At 49.5% G+C, this 18,507-nt stretch overlaps 1 protein-coding gene across 2 annotated transcripts in view; it reads right to left on the bottom strand.

The window, feature by feature from the left end:
• Nucleotides 1–13,298: 13,298 nt before the first annotated feature.
• Nucleotides 13,299–18,507, bottom strand: part of nagk (N-acetylglucosamine kinase) — a 78,331-nt gene continuing 73,122 nt past the window's right edge. For both annotated transcript variants that reach the window (XM_072497729.1, XM_072497728.1), the window contains 2 exons: nt 15,539–15,617; nt 13,299–13,645 (listed from right to left, as the gene is read on the bottom strand). In XM_072497729.1, coding sequence (XP_072353830.1) covers nt 13,452–13,645; nt 15,539–15,617 — 273 coding nt within the window. In that variant the 3' untranslated portion in view covers nt 13,299–13,451. The remainder of the gene's footprint in view (nt 13,646–15,538; nt 15,618–18,507) is intronic.

Genomic DNA, 18,507 nt, shown 5'->3' with positions numbered 1-18,507 from the left:
CATTTATGTGCATGTGTTTGGAGATAAACTGTGCTGGTACATTTTATTTTACAAGAAGAAATTTAGTTAATTCATTATGATGTCAATGTCAACTCCTGTGACATCATTCTGGCATGGTGGCACAGTGGCTGCCACTCAGCGCCAGGGACTCGGGTTCAATTCCAGCCTCGAGCGCCTGTCTGTGTAGAGTTTGTACATTCTCCCCGTGTCTGCGTGGGCTTCCTCCGGGTGCTCCGGTTTCCTCCGAAAGATGTGCCGTCTAGGTAGATTGGCATACAAGATGATCCGAGGATTGGATAGGGTGGACAGTGAGAGCCTTTTTCCTCGGATGGTGATGTCTAGCACGAGGGGGCATAGCTTTAAATTGAGGGGAGATAGATATAGGACAGATGTCAGAGGTAGGTTCTTTACTCAGAGAGTAGTAAGGGCGTGGAATGCCCTGCCTGCAACAGTAGTGCACTCGCCACACTAAGGGCATTCAAATGGTCATTGGATAGACATATGGATGATAAGGGAATAGTGCAGATGGGCTTTAGAGTGGTTTCACAGGTCGGCGCAACATCGAGGGCCGAAGGGCCTGTACTGCGTTGTAATGTTCTATGTTCTATGTTATGCTAAATTGCCTGTCGTGTCCAAAGGTTAGGTGGGGTTACAGGGATGGGGTGGGGGTGTGGACCTGGGTGGGATGCTCTTTCAGAGGGTCGGTGTAGACTCGATGGGACGAATGCCTTCCTTCTGCACTGCAAGGATTCTATGATTCTCCACAACAATTGATTTGATCAACTTTCTCCCCTCTCTCAGGACTCCCATTTCTGGCTGGGGTTGAGCATCTGGCACACTCTGCTTCTCGCCCAGATGGGCATTCATTATGCATGAAGGTGGCGAGGTGGGTATCTATCACACACTTCAAGAGACAGAAGTGTTTGACTTCATCACCTCATTTGCACATTTGTGTAATTAATGAGGCTTAAGTGATCAAATTGTACTGTACATAAACTGAGTCATGAAAAGCCTTCATTTGCGTAACGCATTGGGATTATTTTGGGAATATATAATTAAAATGTCCTAAAGATGGGCTGCAGCATTAAGAGAAAAAACTGAAGTTCTGGTCCAGAAGGTGGTCAGAGCACGGGGTGTCCCAGAACCGCAGTCAAAAAGGTTCAAGTTATAGTCTTTAAAAAATATATATGTTTATTAAAAACGTTCATATTAAACAAAATTATCTAAAACAATTAATCAAAATTACACAATAGAGAAATGAGACAAACAAGCAATAGTACATGTTAACTTTAACCTCCAAAACCCAAACGAAACCCCCCCTAACAGCTGACGGTGACTAGCTCCTTAAAAAAGGAAATGAATGAATGAATGAATGAAAATCGGTTATTGTCACAAGTAGGCTTCAATTAAGTTACTGTGAAAAGCCCCTAGTCGCCACATTCCGGCGCCTGTTCAGGGAGGCTGTTACGGGAATTGAACCCGCACTGCTGGCCTGCTTTAAAAACCAGCGGTTTAGCCCAGTGTGCTAAACCAGCCCTAATGAATGGCTGCCATCTACTGACCCCCTGATGGTGTACTTCACCCACTCCAAATGTAGAAAAGGCATGAGGTCACCCAACCAGGCCGAGGCACTGGGTGCAGTAGGAGAACACCCAAGCAGAACCCGTCTCCGGGCTATCAATGTGGCGAAGGCGAAGACACCCACCATCACCGCTGACTGACCGACCGGTGCATCTGATAGCCCCCCAAACTTTTTTTTAAAATATAAATTTAGAGTACCCAATTTTTTTTTTCAATTAAGGGGCAATTTAGCGCGGCCAATCCACCTACCCCCCATTTTAGGTGTTTCTTTGGGATCTTGTTCTTTATGGCCTTGCTCTCGGACCCCTAATAATAATAATATTTTTTATTGTCACAAGTAGGCTTACATTAACACTGCAATGAAGTTACTGTGAAAAGTTCCTAGTTGCCACATTCTGGCTCCTGTTCGGGTACACGGAGGGAGAATTCACAATGTCCAATTCACCTAACAGCACGTGTTTTGGGACTTGTGGGAGGAAACCGGAGCACCCGGAGGAAACCCACGCAGGCACGGGGAGACTCCGCACAGTGACCCAAGCTGCAAATCGAACCGAGGTCCCTGGTGCTGTGAAGCAACAGTGCTAACCCTGTGCTACCATCTGTTTTGGCTGTTCCCGAACCTCCCCCTCCTCTCTACCTGTCCCCTCCCCCCCCCACCCCTCCCCTTCCCTCTCTATCTGTTCCTTGCTGTCTTGTTGGCCCCTGTATTACCCTTCCCCCTTGCTCTTTTGGCTGTTGGCTTCAAACAGAACCTGGAACAAGTTGGTGAATAGCCTCCACATTTTGTGGAATCCTTCCTCTGACCCTCGGATAGCGTACTTTATCTTCTCCAGGTGGAGAAATTCCGAGAGGTCAGCAAGCCCGTCTGCAGCTGTGGGTGGTGCTGCTGATTGCCAGTCGAGCAGGGTTCTCTGGTGGGCGATTAGAGAAGCAAATGCAAGGACATCACCCCCTGCTCCATAAATAGCTCTGGCTGGTCAGATACCTCGAAGACTGGCACTCTCGGGCACGGCTCCACCCTCACCCCCACAACCTTGGACATTGCTTCGGAGAAGGCTGTCCAGAACCCTCCAGTCTGAGGCAGGCCCAGAACCCGTGGGTGATTGGCCGGGCTCCTCTGACACCGTTCACATTTGTCCTCCCCCCTCCGTGAAGACCCTGCTCATTCGGGTCCTTGTTAGGTGTGCTCTGAGTACCATTTTCAATTGCATGAGGAAAGGGATAAGTATACACCGCAGGGCAAGTTATAGCTGGGGGAAGGGCAATTATGATGCCATTAGACGTGACTTGGGGGGGATAGGTTGGAGAAGTAGGCTGCAAGTTTTGGGCACACTGGATAAGTGGAGCTTGTTCAAGGATCAGCTACTGCATGTTCTTGATAAGTACGTACCGGTCAGGCAGGGAGGAAGGCGTCGAGCGAGGGAACCGTGGTTTACCAAAGAAGTGGAATCTCCTGTTAAGAGGAAGAAGGAGGCCTATGTGAAGATGAGGTGTGAAGTTTCAGTTGGGGCGATGGATAGTTACAAGGTAGCGAGGAAGGATCAAAAGAGAGAGCTAAGACGAGCAAGGAGGAGACATGAGAAGTATTTGGCAGGAAGGATCAAGGAAAACCCAAAAGCTTTCTATAGGTATGTCAGGAATAAGCGAATGACTAGGGAAAGAGTAGGACCAGTCAAGGACAGGGATGGGAAATTGTGTGTGGAGTCTGAAGAGATGGGCGAGATACTAAATGAATATTTTTCGTCAGTATTCACTCAGGAAAAAGATAATGTTGTGGAGGAGAATGCTGGGACCCAGGCTATTAGAATAGATGGCATTGAGGTACGTAGGGAAGAGGTGTTGGCAATTCTGGACAGGCTGAAAATAGATAAGTCCCCGGGGCCTGATGGGATTTATCCTAGGATTCTCTGGGAGGCCAGGGAAGAGATTGCTGGACCTTTGGCTTTGATTTTTATGTCATCATTGGCTACAGGAATAGTGCCAGAGGACTGGAGGGTAGCAAATGTGGTCCCTTTGTTCAAAAAGGGGAGCAGAGACAACCCCGGCAACTATAGACCGGTGAGCCTCACGTCTGTAGTGGGTAAAGTCTTGGAGGGGATTATAAGAGACAAGATTTATAATCATCTAGATAGGAATAATATGATCAGGGATAGTCAGCATGGCTTTGTAAAGGGTAGGTCATGCCTCACAAACCTTATCGAGTTCTTTGAGAAGGTGACTGAACAGGTAGACGAGGGTAGAGCAGTTGATGTGGCGTATGTGGATTTCAGTAAAGCGTTTGATAAGGTTCCCCACGGTAGGCTATTGCAGAAAATACGGAGGCTGGGGATTGAGGGTGATTTAGAGATGTGGATCAGAAATTGGCTAGCTGAAAGAAGACAGAGGGTGGTGGTTGATGGGAAACGTTCAGAATGGAGTTCAGTTACAAGTGGCGTACCACAAGGATCTGTTCTGAGGCCATTGCTGTTTGTCATTTTTATCAATAACCTAGAGGAAGGCGCAGAAGGGTGGGTGAGTAAATTTGCAGACGACACTAAAGTCGGTGGTGTTGTCGACAGTGTGGAAGGATGTAGCAGGTTACAGAGGGACATAGATAAGCTGCAGAGCTGGGCTGAGAGGTGGCAAATGGAGTTTAATGTCGAGAAGTGTGAGGTGATTCACTTTGGAAGGAATAACAGGAATGCGGAATATTTGGCTAATGGTAAAGTTCTTGGAAGTGTGGATGAGCAGAGGGATCTAGGTGTCCATGTACATAGATCCCTGAAAGTTGCCACCCAGGTTGATAGGGTTGTGAAGAAGGCCTATGGAGTGTTGGCCTTTATTGGTAGAGGGATTGAGTTCCGGAGTCAGGAGGTCATGTTGCAGCTGTACAAAACTCTGGTAAGGCCGCATTTGGAGTATTGCATACAGTTCTGGTCACCGCATTATAGGAAGGACGTGGAGGCTTTGGAGCGGGTGCAGAGGAGATTTACCAGGATGTTGCCTGGTATGGAGGGAAAATCTTATGAGGAAAGGCTGATGGACTTGAGGTTGTTTTCGTTGGAGAGAAGAAGGTTAAGAGGAGACTTAATTGAGGCATACAAAATGATCAGGGGGTTAGATAGGGTGGACAGTGAGAGCCTCCTCCCGCGGATGGAAATGGCTGGCACGAGGGGACATAGCTTTAAACTGAGGGGTAATAGATATAGGACAGAGGTCAGAGGTAGGTTCTTTACGCAAAGAGTGGTGAGGCCGTGGAATGCCCTACCTGCAACAGTAGTGAACTCGCCAACATTGAGGGCATTTAAAAGTTTATTGGATAAGCATATGGATGATAATGGCATAGTGTAGGTTAGATGGTTTTTGTTTCGGTGCAACATAGTGGGCCGAAGGGCCTGTACTGCGCTGTATTGTTCTATGTTCTATGAGGCTTAGCCTGGCGCAAGTGGAGGTGGAGTTGGCCCTGCTCAGTGCTTCGCTCCAGAGTCACCACCCTATTTTCATCCCTAGCTCTTCCTCCCCTTTTCCCGTGTTTCGTGCAAGCGAAGCTTGCTGTTTCTAATAGTCGTCCGTACAGTTCCCACCTCCCAGTTTACCCTCGACCAGTAGTTCCTCTAACATTTTGTGCGTTTCGGGGTCCGTGAGTATATTGTCATCTCCAGAAGGAAGAAGGTGTTAACCTGCAGGTGTCAGTGTTCATTCCCGTAGGGTAGCTGTAATCTCTGTCAGTTTCTCTCGGGTCGCTAGCCTGACATCTGTGTAGAGGTCCCTAAAGGTCAGTGTCCCCCATCTCCTAAAGGTGGCGTCCAGCCTGGTTGGCGCAAACCTGTGGCTGCTGCAGATGGGGGCCATACTGGACATTTTGGTTGGACCGTGCTGTCTTATTTGGTTCCAGGTTCAGAGAGTGGCTACCGTCACTGAGCTTTTTGAGTGTTTTTGGCGGGGATGGGAGCGCTGCCCTGGCGAGGGCCCGGAGTGTCAGGAGCTCTCCTCCATCCTCACCCATTCCCCGTCTGGGTCTATCATCCCTTGTCTCTCTCTGTGGCTGCCCACTGGAGGTTTGGGAGGGCCAGGCCCCCATGTTTCTTCTTCTTTGTAGAACATTTTTGGGGATCACCCCCCCCCCCCACCCCCAGCAAAATGGATCTATGATCCGCAGCTCTTGTCTAAGTTCAACTTGTAACCAGATAAGGAGCCCAAAATACTGAGCAGCTTCATTATCTCATCCATGGAGAGTACTGGGCCCATAACATAGAGAAATAGGTCATCATAGGGCAGCACGATAGCGCAGTGGTTAGCACTGTTGCTTCACAGCGCCAGGGACCCGGGTTCGATTCCCGTCTTGTCCAACATTAGGTGAATTGGGCATTCTGGATTTTCCCTGTGTACCCGAACAGACGCCGGAATGTGGCGACTAGGGGCTTTTCACAGTAACTTCACTGCAGTGTTAATGTAACCTTACGTGTGAAACTAATAAAGATTATCTGCGTAAAGGGATACTCAATGTTCCACCCCTCCCCGATTTATCCCATTCCATTCAAGGACGGTAGCACTATAGCGAACAGTTCTATTGCCAGAGAAAACAGGAGCGGAGACAGTGTCTTATGCCCCTATTCAATTGAAAGTAACCAGAGTTCAGGGTATTTGTGTGAACACTAGCAGTGGGGGCCGTATGCAATAGTCTAATCCAGGGAATAAACGTGTGGCCGAATCTCAAATAGATATTCCCACTCCACTCTGTTGAATGCCTTTTCACCATCCAGGGAAACAATGACTTCTGGTATGGGCAACAAGGAGGGAAAAAGGACAACGTTTGGCAGGCGACTTATATTGGCCAATAATTGTCGCCCATTAACGAAGCCTGTCCGATCCTCCGAGATTACCTCTGGAAGGCAGGGCTCCATCTGCAGCGCCAGCACCTTGGCAAGTAACTTTAACATCCGCATTCTAGAGTGAGTAGATCGATACGACCTACACTAGAACAAAGAACAAAGAAAAGTACAGCATAGAATACAGCCCTCGCAGTCTGTGCCAACCATACTGCCCGTCTAACCTAAAACCTTCGACACTCCTGGGGTCCCTATCCCTCTATTCCCACCTTATTCATGTATTTGTCAAGACGCCCCTTAAACGTCACTATCGTACCTGCTTCCAGCCCCTCCTCCGGCAGCGAGTTCAAGGCACCCACCACCCTGTGTAAAAAAAACCTCCCTCGCACATCTCCTCTAAACTTTGTCCCTCATACCTTAAACGTATGCCCCTAGTAATTGACTCTACCACCTTTGGAAATGCTTCTATCCATGCCCCTCATAATTTGTAGACTTCTATCTATCAGGTCGTTCCACAAACTCCATCATTTTATAAGAACATAAGAACTAGGAACAGGAGTAGGCCATCTGGCCCCTCGAGCCTGCTCCGCCATTCAATGAGATCATGGCTGATCTTTGTGGACTCAGCTTCACTCTCCGGCCCGTACACCATATCCCCGAATCCCTTTATTCTTTAGAAAGGTATCTATCTTTTTCTTAAAAGATAGATACCTTCAAAGAGAATAAACCGAGTTTATCCAAACTTTCATAGAATAGAATTTACAGTGCAGAAGGAGGCCATTCGGCCCATCGAGTCTGCACCAGCTCTTGGAAAGAGCACCTTACCCAAGGTCAACACCTCCACCCTATCCCCAGAACCCAGTAACCCCACCCAACACTAAGAGCAATTTTGGACACTAAGGGCAATCTATCATGGCCAATCCACCTAACCTGCACATCTTTGGATTGTGGGGGGAAACCGGAGCAAACAAAGAACAAAGAAATGTACAGCACAGGAACAGGCCCTTCGGCCCTCCAAGCCCGTGCTGACCATACTGCCCGACTAAACTACAATCTTCTACACTTCCTGGGTCCGTATCCTTCTATTCCCATCCTATTCATATATTTGTCAAGATGCCCCTTGAATGTCCCTATCGTCCCTGCTTCCACTACCTCCTCCGGTAGTGAGTTCCAGGCACCCACTACCCTCTGCGTAAAAAACTTGCCTCGTACATCTACTCTAAACCTTGCCCCTCTCACCTTAAACCTATGCCCCCTAGTAATTGACCCCTCTACCCTGGGGAAAAGCCTCTGACTATCCACTCTGTCTATGCCCCTCATAATTTTGTATACCTCTATCAGGTCGCCCCTCAACCTCCTTCGTTCCAGTGAGAACAAACCGAGTTTATTCAATCGCTCCTCATAGCTTATGCCCTCCATACCAGGCCACATTCTGGTAAATCTCTTCTGCACCCTCTCTAAAGCCTCTACATCCTTCTGGTAGTGTGGCGACCAGAATTGAACACTATACTCCAAGTGTGGCCTAACTAAGGAGCCCCCGGAGGAAACCCATGCACACACGGGGAGGATGTGCAGACTCCGCACAGACAGTGACCCAAGCCGGAATCGAACCTGGGATCCTGGAGCTGTGAAGCAATTGTGCTAACCACAATGCTACCGTGCTGCCCCTCTCCTCATAGCTAATGCCCTCCATACCAGGCAACATCCTGGTAAACCTCCTCTGTCCCCTGTCCAAAGCCTCCACATCCTCCTGGTAGTGTGGCAACCAGAACTGACAGGTCTTTGTCTTTCTTGAGAATCAAGGAGATAGAGGCCTGTGAGGGTAGAGGACAATGAATCCCGGGATAAGCAATCATTAAACATGTCCAGAATTAAAGGTACCAACTGCTCCATGAACGTTCCATAAAATCCAATGGAAAAGCCATCCGGGCCAGTGGCTTTTCCAATCTGCATCAACCCCATGCATTTTATAACTTCCTCTGGGCCCAATGGAGATTGCAACTCATTGCTCCTCTCCTTCACCACTAGGATGGGCAAGATATCCAATAAGTTACTCATGACCGATCCTTCCATAGGAGGCTCTGATCTATAACGACCCTGATAAAATGATTCAAAAGCAGCATTAACCTGAGGGGCGGAAACCAGAATGCTGCTTGAGTTGCGTACCTGGAGGATTTCCCGCGAAGCCGCCTGGTGCCTATGCTGGTGAGCCAAAAGGCGACTGACCTTCTCCCCGTATTCATAAAACATCCCACCCAGGTCCACACCCCCAGCGCTGAGGATGCCTTTGACAAGGTGCCACACAGGAGACTGTTAAATGAGTTAAGAGCTCATGGTCTTCAGGGTAAGATCCTGGCATGGATAGAGGATTGGCTGACTGACAGAAGACAGAGAGAGGGGATAAAGGGGTCTTTTTCAGGATGGCAGCCGGTGACTAGTGGTGTGCCTCAGGAGTCTGCTGGGACCACAACTTTTTACAATATACATGACTGATCTGGAAGAAGGAACTGAAGGCACTGTTGCTAAGTTTGCAGATGATACAAAGATCTGTAGAGGGACAGGTAGTATTGAGCAAGGGGACTGCAGAAGGATTTGGACAAGCTAGGAGATTGGGCAATGAAGTGGCAAATGAAATACAATGTGGAAAGTGTGAGGTTATGCACTTTGGAAGGAGGAATATAGACTATTTTCTAAATGGGTGAATGTTTCGGAAAGCAGAAGCACAAAGGGACTTGGGAGTCCTTGGGCGGGATTCTCCGACCCCCCGCCAGGTCGGAGAATCGCCGAGTGCTGGCGTGAATCCCGCCCCCGCCGAATTTTCCGGCACCGGATATTCGGCCGGGTCGGAAATAGCGCCGCTCCGGTCGGCGGGCCCCCCACCCCCCGACGATTCTCCGGCCCGCGATGGGCCAAAGTCCCGCTGCTGTCATGCCAGTCCCGCCGACGTGAGTCAAAACACCTCCCTTCCCGGCGGGACTAGGTAGCGTGGGCGGGCTCCGGGGTCCTGGGGGGGGGGGGGGGGGCACGGGGCGATCTGGCCCCGGGGTGTGCCCCCACGGTGGCCTGACCCGCTATCGGGGCCCACCGATCCAAGCACTCTTTTCCCTCCGCCTCGGCCACAGCTTCCGCGATGGCCGACGCGTAAGAGACCCCCCCGCCCCTGCGCGGGGATGACTTCAGCGGCCGCTGACGCTCCCGCGCATGCGTGGACTTACGCAGGCCGGCGAAGTCCTTTCGGCCCCGACAGGTGTGGCGCCAAAGGCCTTTCCCACCAGCCGGCGGCGCGCCAACAACTCCGGCGCGGGCCTAGCCCCTCACGGTGAGGGCTTGGCCCCAAAAGGTGCGGAAAAATCCGCACCTTTGGGGCAGCCCGACGCCGGAATGGGTCACGCCACTCCATCCTGCTGGGACCCCCCCCGCCCCGCCGGGTAGGGGAGAATCCCGGTCCTTGTTCACGATTCTCTTGAGGTTAACTTGCAGGTTCAGTCAGCAGTTAAGAAGGCAAATGCAATGAAATTAAATGAAAATCGCTTATTGTCATGAGTAGGCTTCAATGTTAGCATTCATGTCGAGAGGGCTAGAATACAAGACCAGGGATGTACTTCTGAGGCTGTATAAGGCTCTGGTCAGACCCCATTTGGAGTATTGTGAGCAGTTTTGGGCCCTGTATCTAAGGAAGGATGTGCTGGCCTTGGAGAGAGTTCCGAGGAGGTTCACAAGAATGACCCCTGGAATGAAGAACTTGTCGTATGAGGAACAGTTGAGGACTCTGGGTCTGTACTCGTCGGAGTTTAGAAGGATTAGAGGGGATCTTATTGAAACTTACAGGATACTGTGAGGCCTGGATAGAGTGGACGTGGCGAGGATGTTTCCACTTGTAGGAGAAACTAGAACCAGAGGACACCATCTCAGACTAAAGGGACGATCCTTTAAAACAGAGATGAGGAGGAATTTCTTCAGCCAGAGGGTGGGGAATCTGTGGAACTCTTTGCCGCAGAAGGCTGTGGAGGCCAATTCACTGAGTGTCTTTAAGACAGAGATAGATAGGTTCTTGATTAATAATCAAGGGGAAATCGGGAGAAGGCAGGAGAATGGGGATGAGAAAAATATCAGCCATGATTGAATGGCGGAGCAGACTCGATGGGCCAAGTGGCCTAATCCTGCTCCTATGTCTTATGGTCGACATGATGGTGAGACCATGGGGAGCAGCCAGCCGAGGCAGATGATGCTGGGGCAGCCGGGGCTCGAACCAGCTGCACTCCGTCCCAAGGTGAAACTCAGTGCCCTATGGGCACCGATCTGAAGGAGGGGGCGCTGGGTGCCAGGCCGTACCCGTCCCATGGAGTGGCGACATTGGCCATTAGCTCACCCGAGATCCACCCCTCTGATAAGGTCTCGTCTCGGAGTCAGCACACGGGACAGGGCAGCACGGCTGTGCATGTGCTGCCGACAAATAAGCTGGGACCCTCCGGCCCCAGAATCCCCAAAGGTCGCCCACCAGGGGCATCGGGATGAGTTAAGCAGCAGGTTGCCTCCATCTCTAATGTGGTAGAGGTAGTAGGACCAAGAACGTTAAGCATCACTGAGAGCACTGTCGAATGAGGGGGTTACGGGGCAGCACCATCGGGGGTGGGATATTATACAGCTCATTAAACATCATTTTGCACAACTATTATGACGGGCGGCACGGGGGCATAGTGGTTAGCACTGTTGCTTCACAGCTCCAGGGTCCCAGGTTCACTTCCCGGCTTGGGTCACTGTCTGTGTGGAGTCTGCACGTTCTCCCCGTGTGTGTGAGTTTCCTCCGGATGCTCCAGTTTCCTCCCACAGTCCAAAGATGTGCAGGTTAGGTGGATTGGCCATGATAAATTGCCCTGAGTGTCCAAAAAAGGATAAGTCTGGTTATTGGGATACGGAGATAGGGTGGAGGCTTAAATAGGGTGCTCTTTCTAAGGGCCGGTGCAGACTCGATGGGCCGAATGGCCTCCTTCTGCACTGTCAATTCTATGAATTCTATTAAATCATTTTCTCCACAATGCGGGCTGACCTCATGGGCCTTTGCCCATCTCTCCAGGCACCCCCAACTACCCCTATGGTGCTCATCCAGCTCCGGCCGTAGACATGTGCCCGGAGCTGTGTCCCATCCCCTGGGTGTTCGGGTGTTGCCTCCCGCAGTGTCCAGGCATCAAGGTGCGATCGGAATGCTAGGCAAGGACTCCCACATGCTACAAGGACCGTCCACCCACAGGAATCCACTTGGGTTGAAGTGCTCACTTATCCACGATTGCCAATTCATTACCACCAAAGCCTTCAGCCGCACGGCCAGAGGCCTTGGCAGTCGGTGGGGGATCAGTGGGGCAGACGGGCAGGGACAAGGGTTGCCCCCGGAATGGGGTTGGCATGGTGATGCCAGGTACGATTGCCCACCCAGCACCTCCCTCCATCCCCCCATGGCAGCCCACCCCTGAAGAGGGACCCCGCCCTCGCCAAGCACTGGGGTAGCAATCCCGGTATCCCCGGGTTTTTTGCCTGTGAGCAAAGATGGCTACTCACCTCTTCGGCTCCCCAGGCCCTTTCGCCAGGTTCACGTTTTTAAAAAGGTAGTACTAATCGGTGCCAGCGTGGACACTTGCTGGGGAGGCCGCTCAATGATGGGAGGCCGTTTAATATGTGGTCGTTCTCATTATTTGTATGGAAATGGGGCTTAAGTGATGGCAATTGGTTTCTCGCCTCGCTATGGCTAGGTCCCGATTTCACCTATGAGAGCGGGCCGGTTGCATTGCAAAAACGGTTTGGTGCCGGCGCGGATTTCATTTTTGGCCTCTCCCGCTATTCACCGGCCTCGTTACGCTTGAACAAGAGCGCAATGAGGCCAGAGAATCGCGCCCAAACGGGTCTGTAGTCTCGCCTTCTTTCCCTATGTACGGTATGCGTTGTCTGTATAGCATGCAAGAAGCAATACTTTTTACGTATACTAATACATGTGACAATAATAAATCAAACCAAATTAAAGAGACAGCTGCAGTAACCAGATTTAAAGTGGGAAAGCAGACTTCAGAGGTTAAGCAAAAGTTTGATGCCATCTTAATAGTGTGGGAATCGATGGTTAAAGCAATTGGGAAGAGTTCGGGCCATAGGCAATATAAAGAAATCCTAAAGGGGGAGTTGTATAACAAAGATGTGTGAGTTTTGGTTACAAGTGGAGTGGAGGCTTTGTTTCAAAGAGTAGTTTGGAAAACCTGGAATGGATTCATAATGCAAACCATTGATTTATCATCGAAATATCATAGAATTTACAGTGCAGAAGGAGACCTTTCAGCCCATCGGGTCAGCACTGGCCCTTAGAGTGAGCACCCCATACCTCCACCCTATCCCCATAACCCAATAACCTCAGCTAACCTTTTGGACACCAAGGGGCAATTTAGCGTGGCCAATCCACCTAACTTGCACATCTTTGGGCTGTGGGAGGAAACCGGAGCACCCGGAGGAAACCCACGCAGACACGGGAGAAAGAGCAAACTCCACACAGTCTTTCAAGGCTGGAATGGAACCCAAGTCCCTGGAGCTGTGAGGCCGCAGTGCTGAACACTGCACTGCTGTGCTGCCCAAGGAAAGCATTGTTGCGAAAGAAGATTTTAAAGCTTGTTTTTGTTGGGCGTGGAGTTTGGAAAGTCACAGAAAGTCACCGAGGTTCAGAGCAGAGTGCTTTACCACACAGCCAGCCTTTGCGTTTATAGGATCTGTGTGTTACTGAGACCAATGTAGCCCAAGATGTACTTTGTAACACACGTCAGCCTTAAAATCTGTGTATGTTTGTGAAGCTAAAGTGGGAGCGGAGGAGTATTGTATCTTCAGTGAATTCAATGTGTCTCCGATCAGGAAATAAGTGCAATGCAATGAGACCTCGAATAAACGGATTGGTTTTCTTCATCATGCAAAATATACAAAACTGTTCAATTTTAAAAAGCATGTCGAACAATAGCATAGCCTCTCTCATTCAGGCGACCACAACCCCATTGGCCAAAGTCAAGTTGTTCTGTTGTCGAGGCAATGTAAGAGTGTCTAGAGACTGAAGCAGTGTTCAAAGAAGACTTCTACATTTTCCGCATAGTTCATTGGTAAATTGTAACCAATGTGCTTGGCGCCAAGACTGGCTGCACCCAGCGCTGAAGAGCATTTCAGTTTCATCATAGTAAACTTGCACAGATTCCTTCCCATTGGCTTCTGTTTGACTTCCTTCAAGACTTTCAGGAACCCTAGGAAGAAGGAAAGAATTTGCATTTGTGTTGCATCTTTCACAACCTCAAGGCATCCTAAAGGGCTTCACAGTAAATTTAGTTTACGTTTTGCCAGCTCATGCAGAACAAGATTCCACAAGAGCTTAAGAAATAGGAGCAGGAGCGGACCATTCGGCCCATCGAGCGCGCTCCACCGTTCAATAACATCATGGCTGATCTTGGATTTCAATTCCATTTCCCGCCCCTCCCCGTAGCCCTTAAATTCCTGAGCATAGTACAAGGAGCAGTGCTCCGAAAGCTAGTGATTTGAAACAAACCTGTTGGACTTTAACCTGGTGTTGTAAGACTTCTTACTGTGCTCACCCCAGTCCAACGCCGGCATCTCCACATCTTAAATTCCTGAGATATCAAGAATCTGCCTATCCAAGCCTGAAGTATATTCAACGATGGAACATTCCCAAGCCTCTGGGGGAGGGAATTCCAAAGGTGCACAACTTTTGAGTGAAGTAATTTCTCCTAATCTCAGTCCTAAATGAACATCCTCTTACCCTGAGGTTTAGATTCCCTGACCAGTGGAAACAATCTCTCAGCGTCCACCCAAACAAACCCCTTCAGAAACTTGTACTATCCAACAAGATCGCTTCTCATTCTTCCAAACTCCAGAGAATATTAACCCAATTTACTCAGCCTCTCATCATCGGATAACCCCCTCATGTCAGGGAGCCATTTAGTGAACTTCACTGTAATGTCTCCAATGTATTCCACAAACAACGATGCAGTGACGATCTGGGTCTTTTGAAATGGTGCTGGTCGTCCAAGACACTGGACCGGGTGGAGAGTGGGGGATGGACATGGATACATAGAACATACAGTGCAGAAGGAGGCCATTCGGCCCATCAAGTCTGCACCAACCCACTTAAGCCTTCACTTCCACCCTATCTCCATAACCCAATAATCCCTCCTAACCTTTTCCTTGGACACGAAGGGCAATTTATCATGGCCAATCCACCTAACGTGCACATCTTTAGACTGTGGGAGGAAACCGGAGCGCCCGGAGGAAACCCACGCAGCCACGGGGAGAACGTGCAGACTCCGCACAGACAGTGACCCAAGCCGGGAATCGAACCTTAGACCCTGGTGCTTTGAAGCCACGGTGCTAACCACTGTGCTACCACTCTGCCCGTCCTTCTTTTTAAGGCCCACTCAATGGTGCAGTCTGAGTTTTAATATCTCGCCTAAAAAGCACTCAAAAACAATATAGGAGAGGGTGCGACGGAGATTTATTAGCAGAGCACCGGGGATGAGGAACTTGTTTGGTGACTGAGGAAGGTGGAATTGTTCTCCTTGAAGCAGAGAAGCTTAAGGGGAGATTTTCTAGAGTTTTGACACAGTAAATAAGGAGAAACTGTTTCCCGTGGCACTAACGAGTCCACAGGTTTAAGGTCATCAGTAAAAGACACGGGGGGAAATTAGGGGAATCTTTCTTTCTTTAAACAGTGAATTGTGATGATCTACAACGTGCTGCCTGAAAGGACGCTGGACGTAGATTCAATAGTAACTTGCAAAAGGGAATTGAATCGGTACTTGAATGACAGCAAACTGCAGCGTTATGGGAAAGAGCAAGGGAGTGGAACTAATCCAGCATAGAGGTGATGGGCTGAATGGCTTCCTACTGTACTCTACATCGCGGTTTCTAATCGAGTAGCTCTCTCAAAGAGCCAGCACAGGCAAATGGGCCGAGTGGCATCCGTCTGTGTGACCAGGTTTTCAGTGATTAAAACTGAGATCAGCTGATGAGGCGGAGTCTGTCGATTAAACTGGGGATTATGGTCAGTCTCTGGTAAGTTGCTACACGTAAATCACTCCATATCCTCTCCGGCTGACACGCAGGAGTGCCCCCTCGCAACCTACCATTCCTCATGAGGTCCCAGCTGTTCCACACTGATCCCACGCAGACTATGGGCAGACCAAGCTCCCCCTCATGCAGCCTCTGGAAGAGAAAGAGCAGTTAAACTCACACCCAAATCTTTCCAAAGAAACAAATCGGCTCCGACTACCGTCCACCGCAGAGGCAGAGAGGTCAGTCCCACCTCTTCACTGCACTCAATCTTTCTTGAAGCACATCCTCTCCAGCCAGTCCCCCAGTAATATCAGATTCCATATACTCACACTGATGGCACCCAGCATGACCTCACCACCAGGCTCCCAATGTCTTTGATTTGTCACAATGCGTATTCCACATCCAGCCTTCAATCAGCAGGAAGCTGTTGCAATGAAATATGAGGAAGACTTTGGTCCCCATCATAAATTCTGGTCGCTAGCTGTCAACTCCATCCCTCTCTTTGGTCACAGTCTTAAGCTTGAACCAGACTGTTTGCAACACCGTGCCCTGGGCTTTATTAATAGGGGCCTAGAGTACAAGAGCAAGGTGATGCTGAACTTATTCAAGACACCAGTTAGACCTCAGCTGGAATATTGCTGACAGTTCTGGGATCTGAACACATTGGCGAGAGCGCAGGAGAGGTTCCAGGGATGAGAAACTTCAGTTATGAGGATAGATTGGAGAGGTCGGGATGGTTCTCCTTGGAGAGAAGGAGGCCGGGAGGAGATTTGATAGAGATGTTCATGACGGGGCTGGACAGAGTACACAGGGACAAACTGTTCCTGCTCGTGAAAGGATCAAGAACGAGAGGGCTCAGATTTAAAATTGATTTACAAAAAGGAGCAAATATGGCGCGATAAACATTTTTTTCGCACAGCGAGTGGTTGGGGTCTGGAATGCTCTGTTTGGAAGTGTGGTGGGGGCATGATCAATCGAGCCGTTCAGCAGGACATTAGATGATTATTTGAATAGACACAATGTGCAGGAGTGCGGAGAAAAGGCAGGGGAATGGAAACTAAGTCATGATGCTCATTTGAAGAGCCGGTGCAGAAACGATGGGCCGAATAGCCGCCTTCTGTGCGTGATTCTCTTTTAAATAAATTTAGAGTACCCAATTATTTATTTTTTCCAAATAAGGGGCAATTTAGCGTGGCCACATCACCTAGCCTGCACATCTTTGGGCTGTGGGAGTGAGACCCACGCAGACACGGGGAGAATGTGCAAACTCCACACGGACAGTGACCCAGAGCCAGGATCGAACCTGGGACCTCGGCGCCATGAGGCAGCAGTGCTAAAGTGGTGTGTGACTCTGAGCTGAGCTTCTGATTTGCTACATCAACAGTACCACCTGCGCCCAGCTCTGCAACATCTCCCCGTCTGCTCCCCTGCCTCAGCTCATTTGCGGGGGAAAACCATTATTGGTCCGACATTTTCCCAGTGTTCTGCTAGCTGACCTCCCCACCTTGCACAATTTGTAAACTTGTGCTTATTCAAAACTCTGCTGTCTGCATCTCAATTTGCACTGCCTCTGCTCGACCAACCTTTTGTAGCTTTCGTCAGCCCTACAGCCGGTGGAGATTCCTGCCCCCCCCCCCAATCCAATTCTGACCCTCGGAGACAATGGTCTCCATGACTTCAGTTATCTCAGCCCCAAGCATTGAGCTCCCCCTTTGAAACATTCCTTTTCCACCTGTCCGACACCCCCGACAGTAGCTTTTGCTCGACAATGCTCCTCCACCGCTCACTGGGGAAATTTACTATGTTGAAGGGACTAAATAAATGTCACTTGTTGTTGAGATTAACCCCACAATGCTTTCCTTCTCTCCTAAAATTACAACAGAATGCAGATACCGGAGGACAAGTCCCTGCTACGTAGGATGACCATTCAGCCCCTCGGACCTGCTCCATCATTCTGAGTAGATCGTGGCACTGATACTGTGGTACCCCCACCCAACAAACAATATTGATCCGAGTCTTCAGAATTTCAGCTGACCCAGACGTAGCTGGAGCTCCCCTTCGTTCTAGATTTCCACCAGGAGGCACTGTTCTTTCTCCCCCACCCGACCAAATAGAACATAGAACATAGAACAATACAGCGCAGTACAGGCCCTTCGGCCCACGATGTTGCACCGAAACAAAAGCCATCTAACCTACACTATGCCATTATCATCCATATGTTTATCTAATAAACTTTTAAATGCCCTCAATGTTGGCGAGTTCACTACTGTAGCAGGTAGGGCATTCCACGGCCTCACTACTCTTTGCGTAAAGAACCTACCTCTGACCTCTGTCCTATATCTATTACCCCTCAGTTTAAAGTTATGTCCCCTCGTGCCAGCCATATCCATCCGCGGGAGAAGGCTCTCACTGTTCACCCTATCCAACCCCCTTATCATTTTGTATGCCTCTATTAAGTCTCCTCTTAACCTTCTTCTCTCCAACGAAAACAACCTCAAGTCCATCAGCCTTTCCTCATAAGATTTTCCCTCCATACCAGGCAACATCCTGGTAAATCTCCTCTGCACCCGCTCCAAAGCCTCCACGTCCTTCCTATAATGCGGTGACCAGAACTGTACGCAATACTCCAAATGCGGCCGTACCAGAGTTCTGTACAGCTGCAACATGCCCTCCCGACTCCGGAACTCAATCCCTCTACCAATAAAGGCCAACACTCCATAGGCCTTCTTCACAACCCTATCAACCTGGGTGGCAACTTTCAGGGATCTATGTACATGGACACCTAGATCCCTCTGCTCATCCACACTTTCAAGAACTTTACCATTAGCCAAATATTCCGCATTCCTGTTATTCCTTCCAAAGTGAATCACCTCACACTTCTCTACATTAAACTCCATTTGCCACCTCTCAGCCCAGCTCTGCAGCTTATCTATATCCCTCTGTAACCTGCTACATCCTTCCACACTATCGACAACACCACCGACTTTAGTATCGTCTGCAAATTTACTCACCCATCCTTCTGCGCCTTCCTCTAGGTCAT

The sequence above is a fragment of the Scyliorhinus torazame genome, chromosome 3 (genome assembly GCF_047496885.1).
Source record: "Scyliorhinus torazame isolate Kashiwa2021f chromosome 3, sScyTor2.1, whole genome shotgun sequence".
Lineage (NCBI taxonomy): Eukaryota > Metazoa > Chordata > Chondrichthyes > Carcharhiniformes > Scyliorhinidae > Scyliorhinus > Scyliorhinus torazame.
Note: the sequence above shows the minus strand (reverse complement) of the source record. Positions and strands in the feature narration are given on the sequence as shown.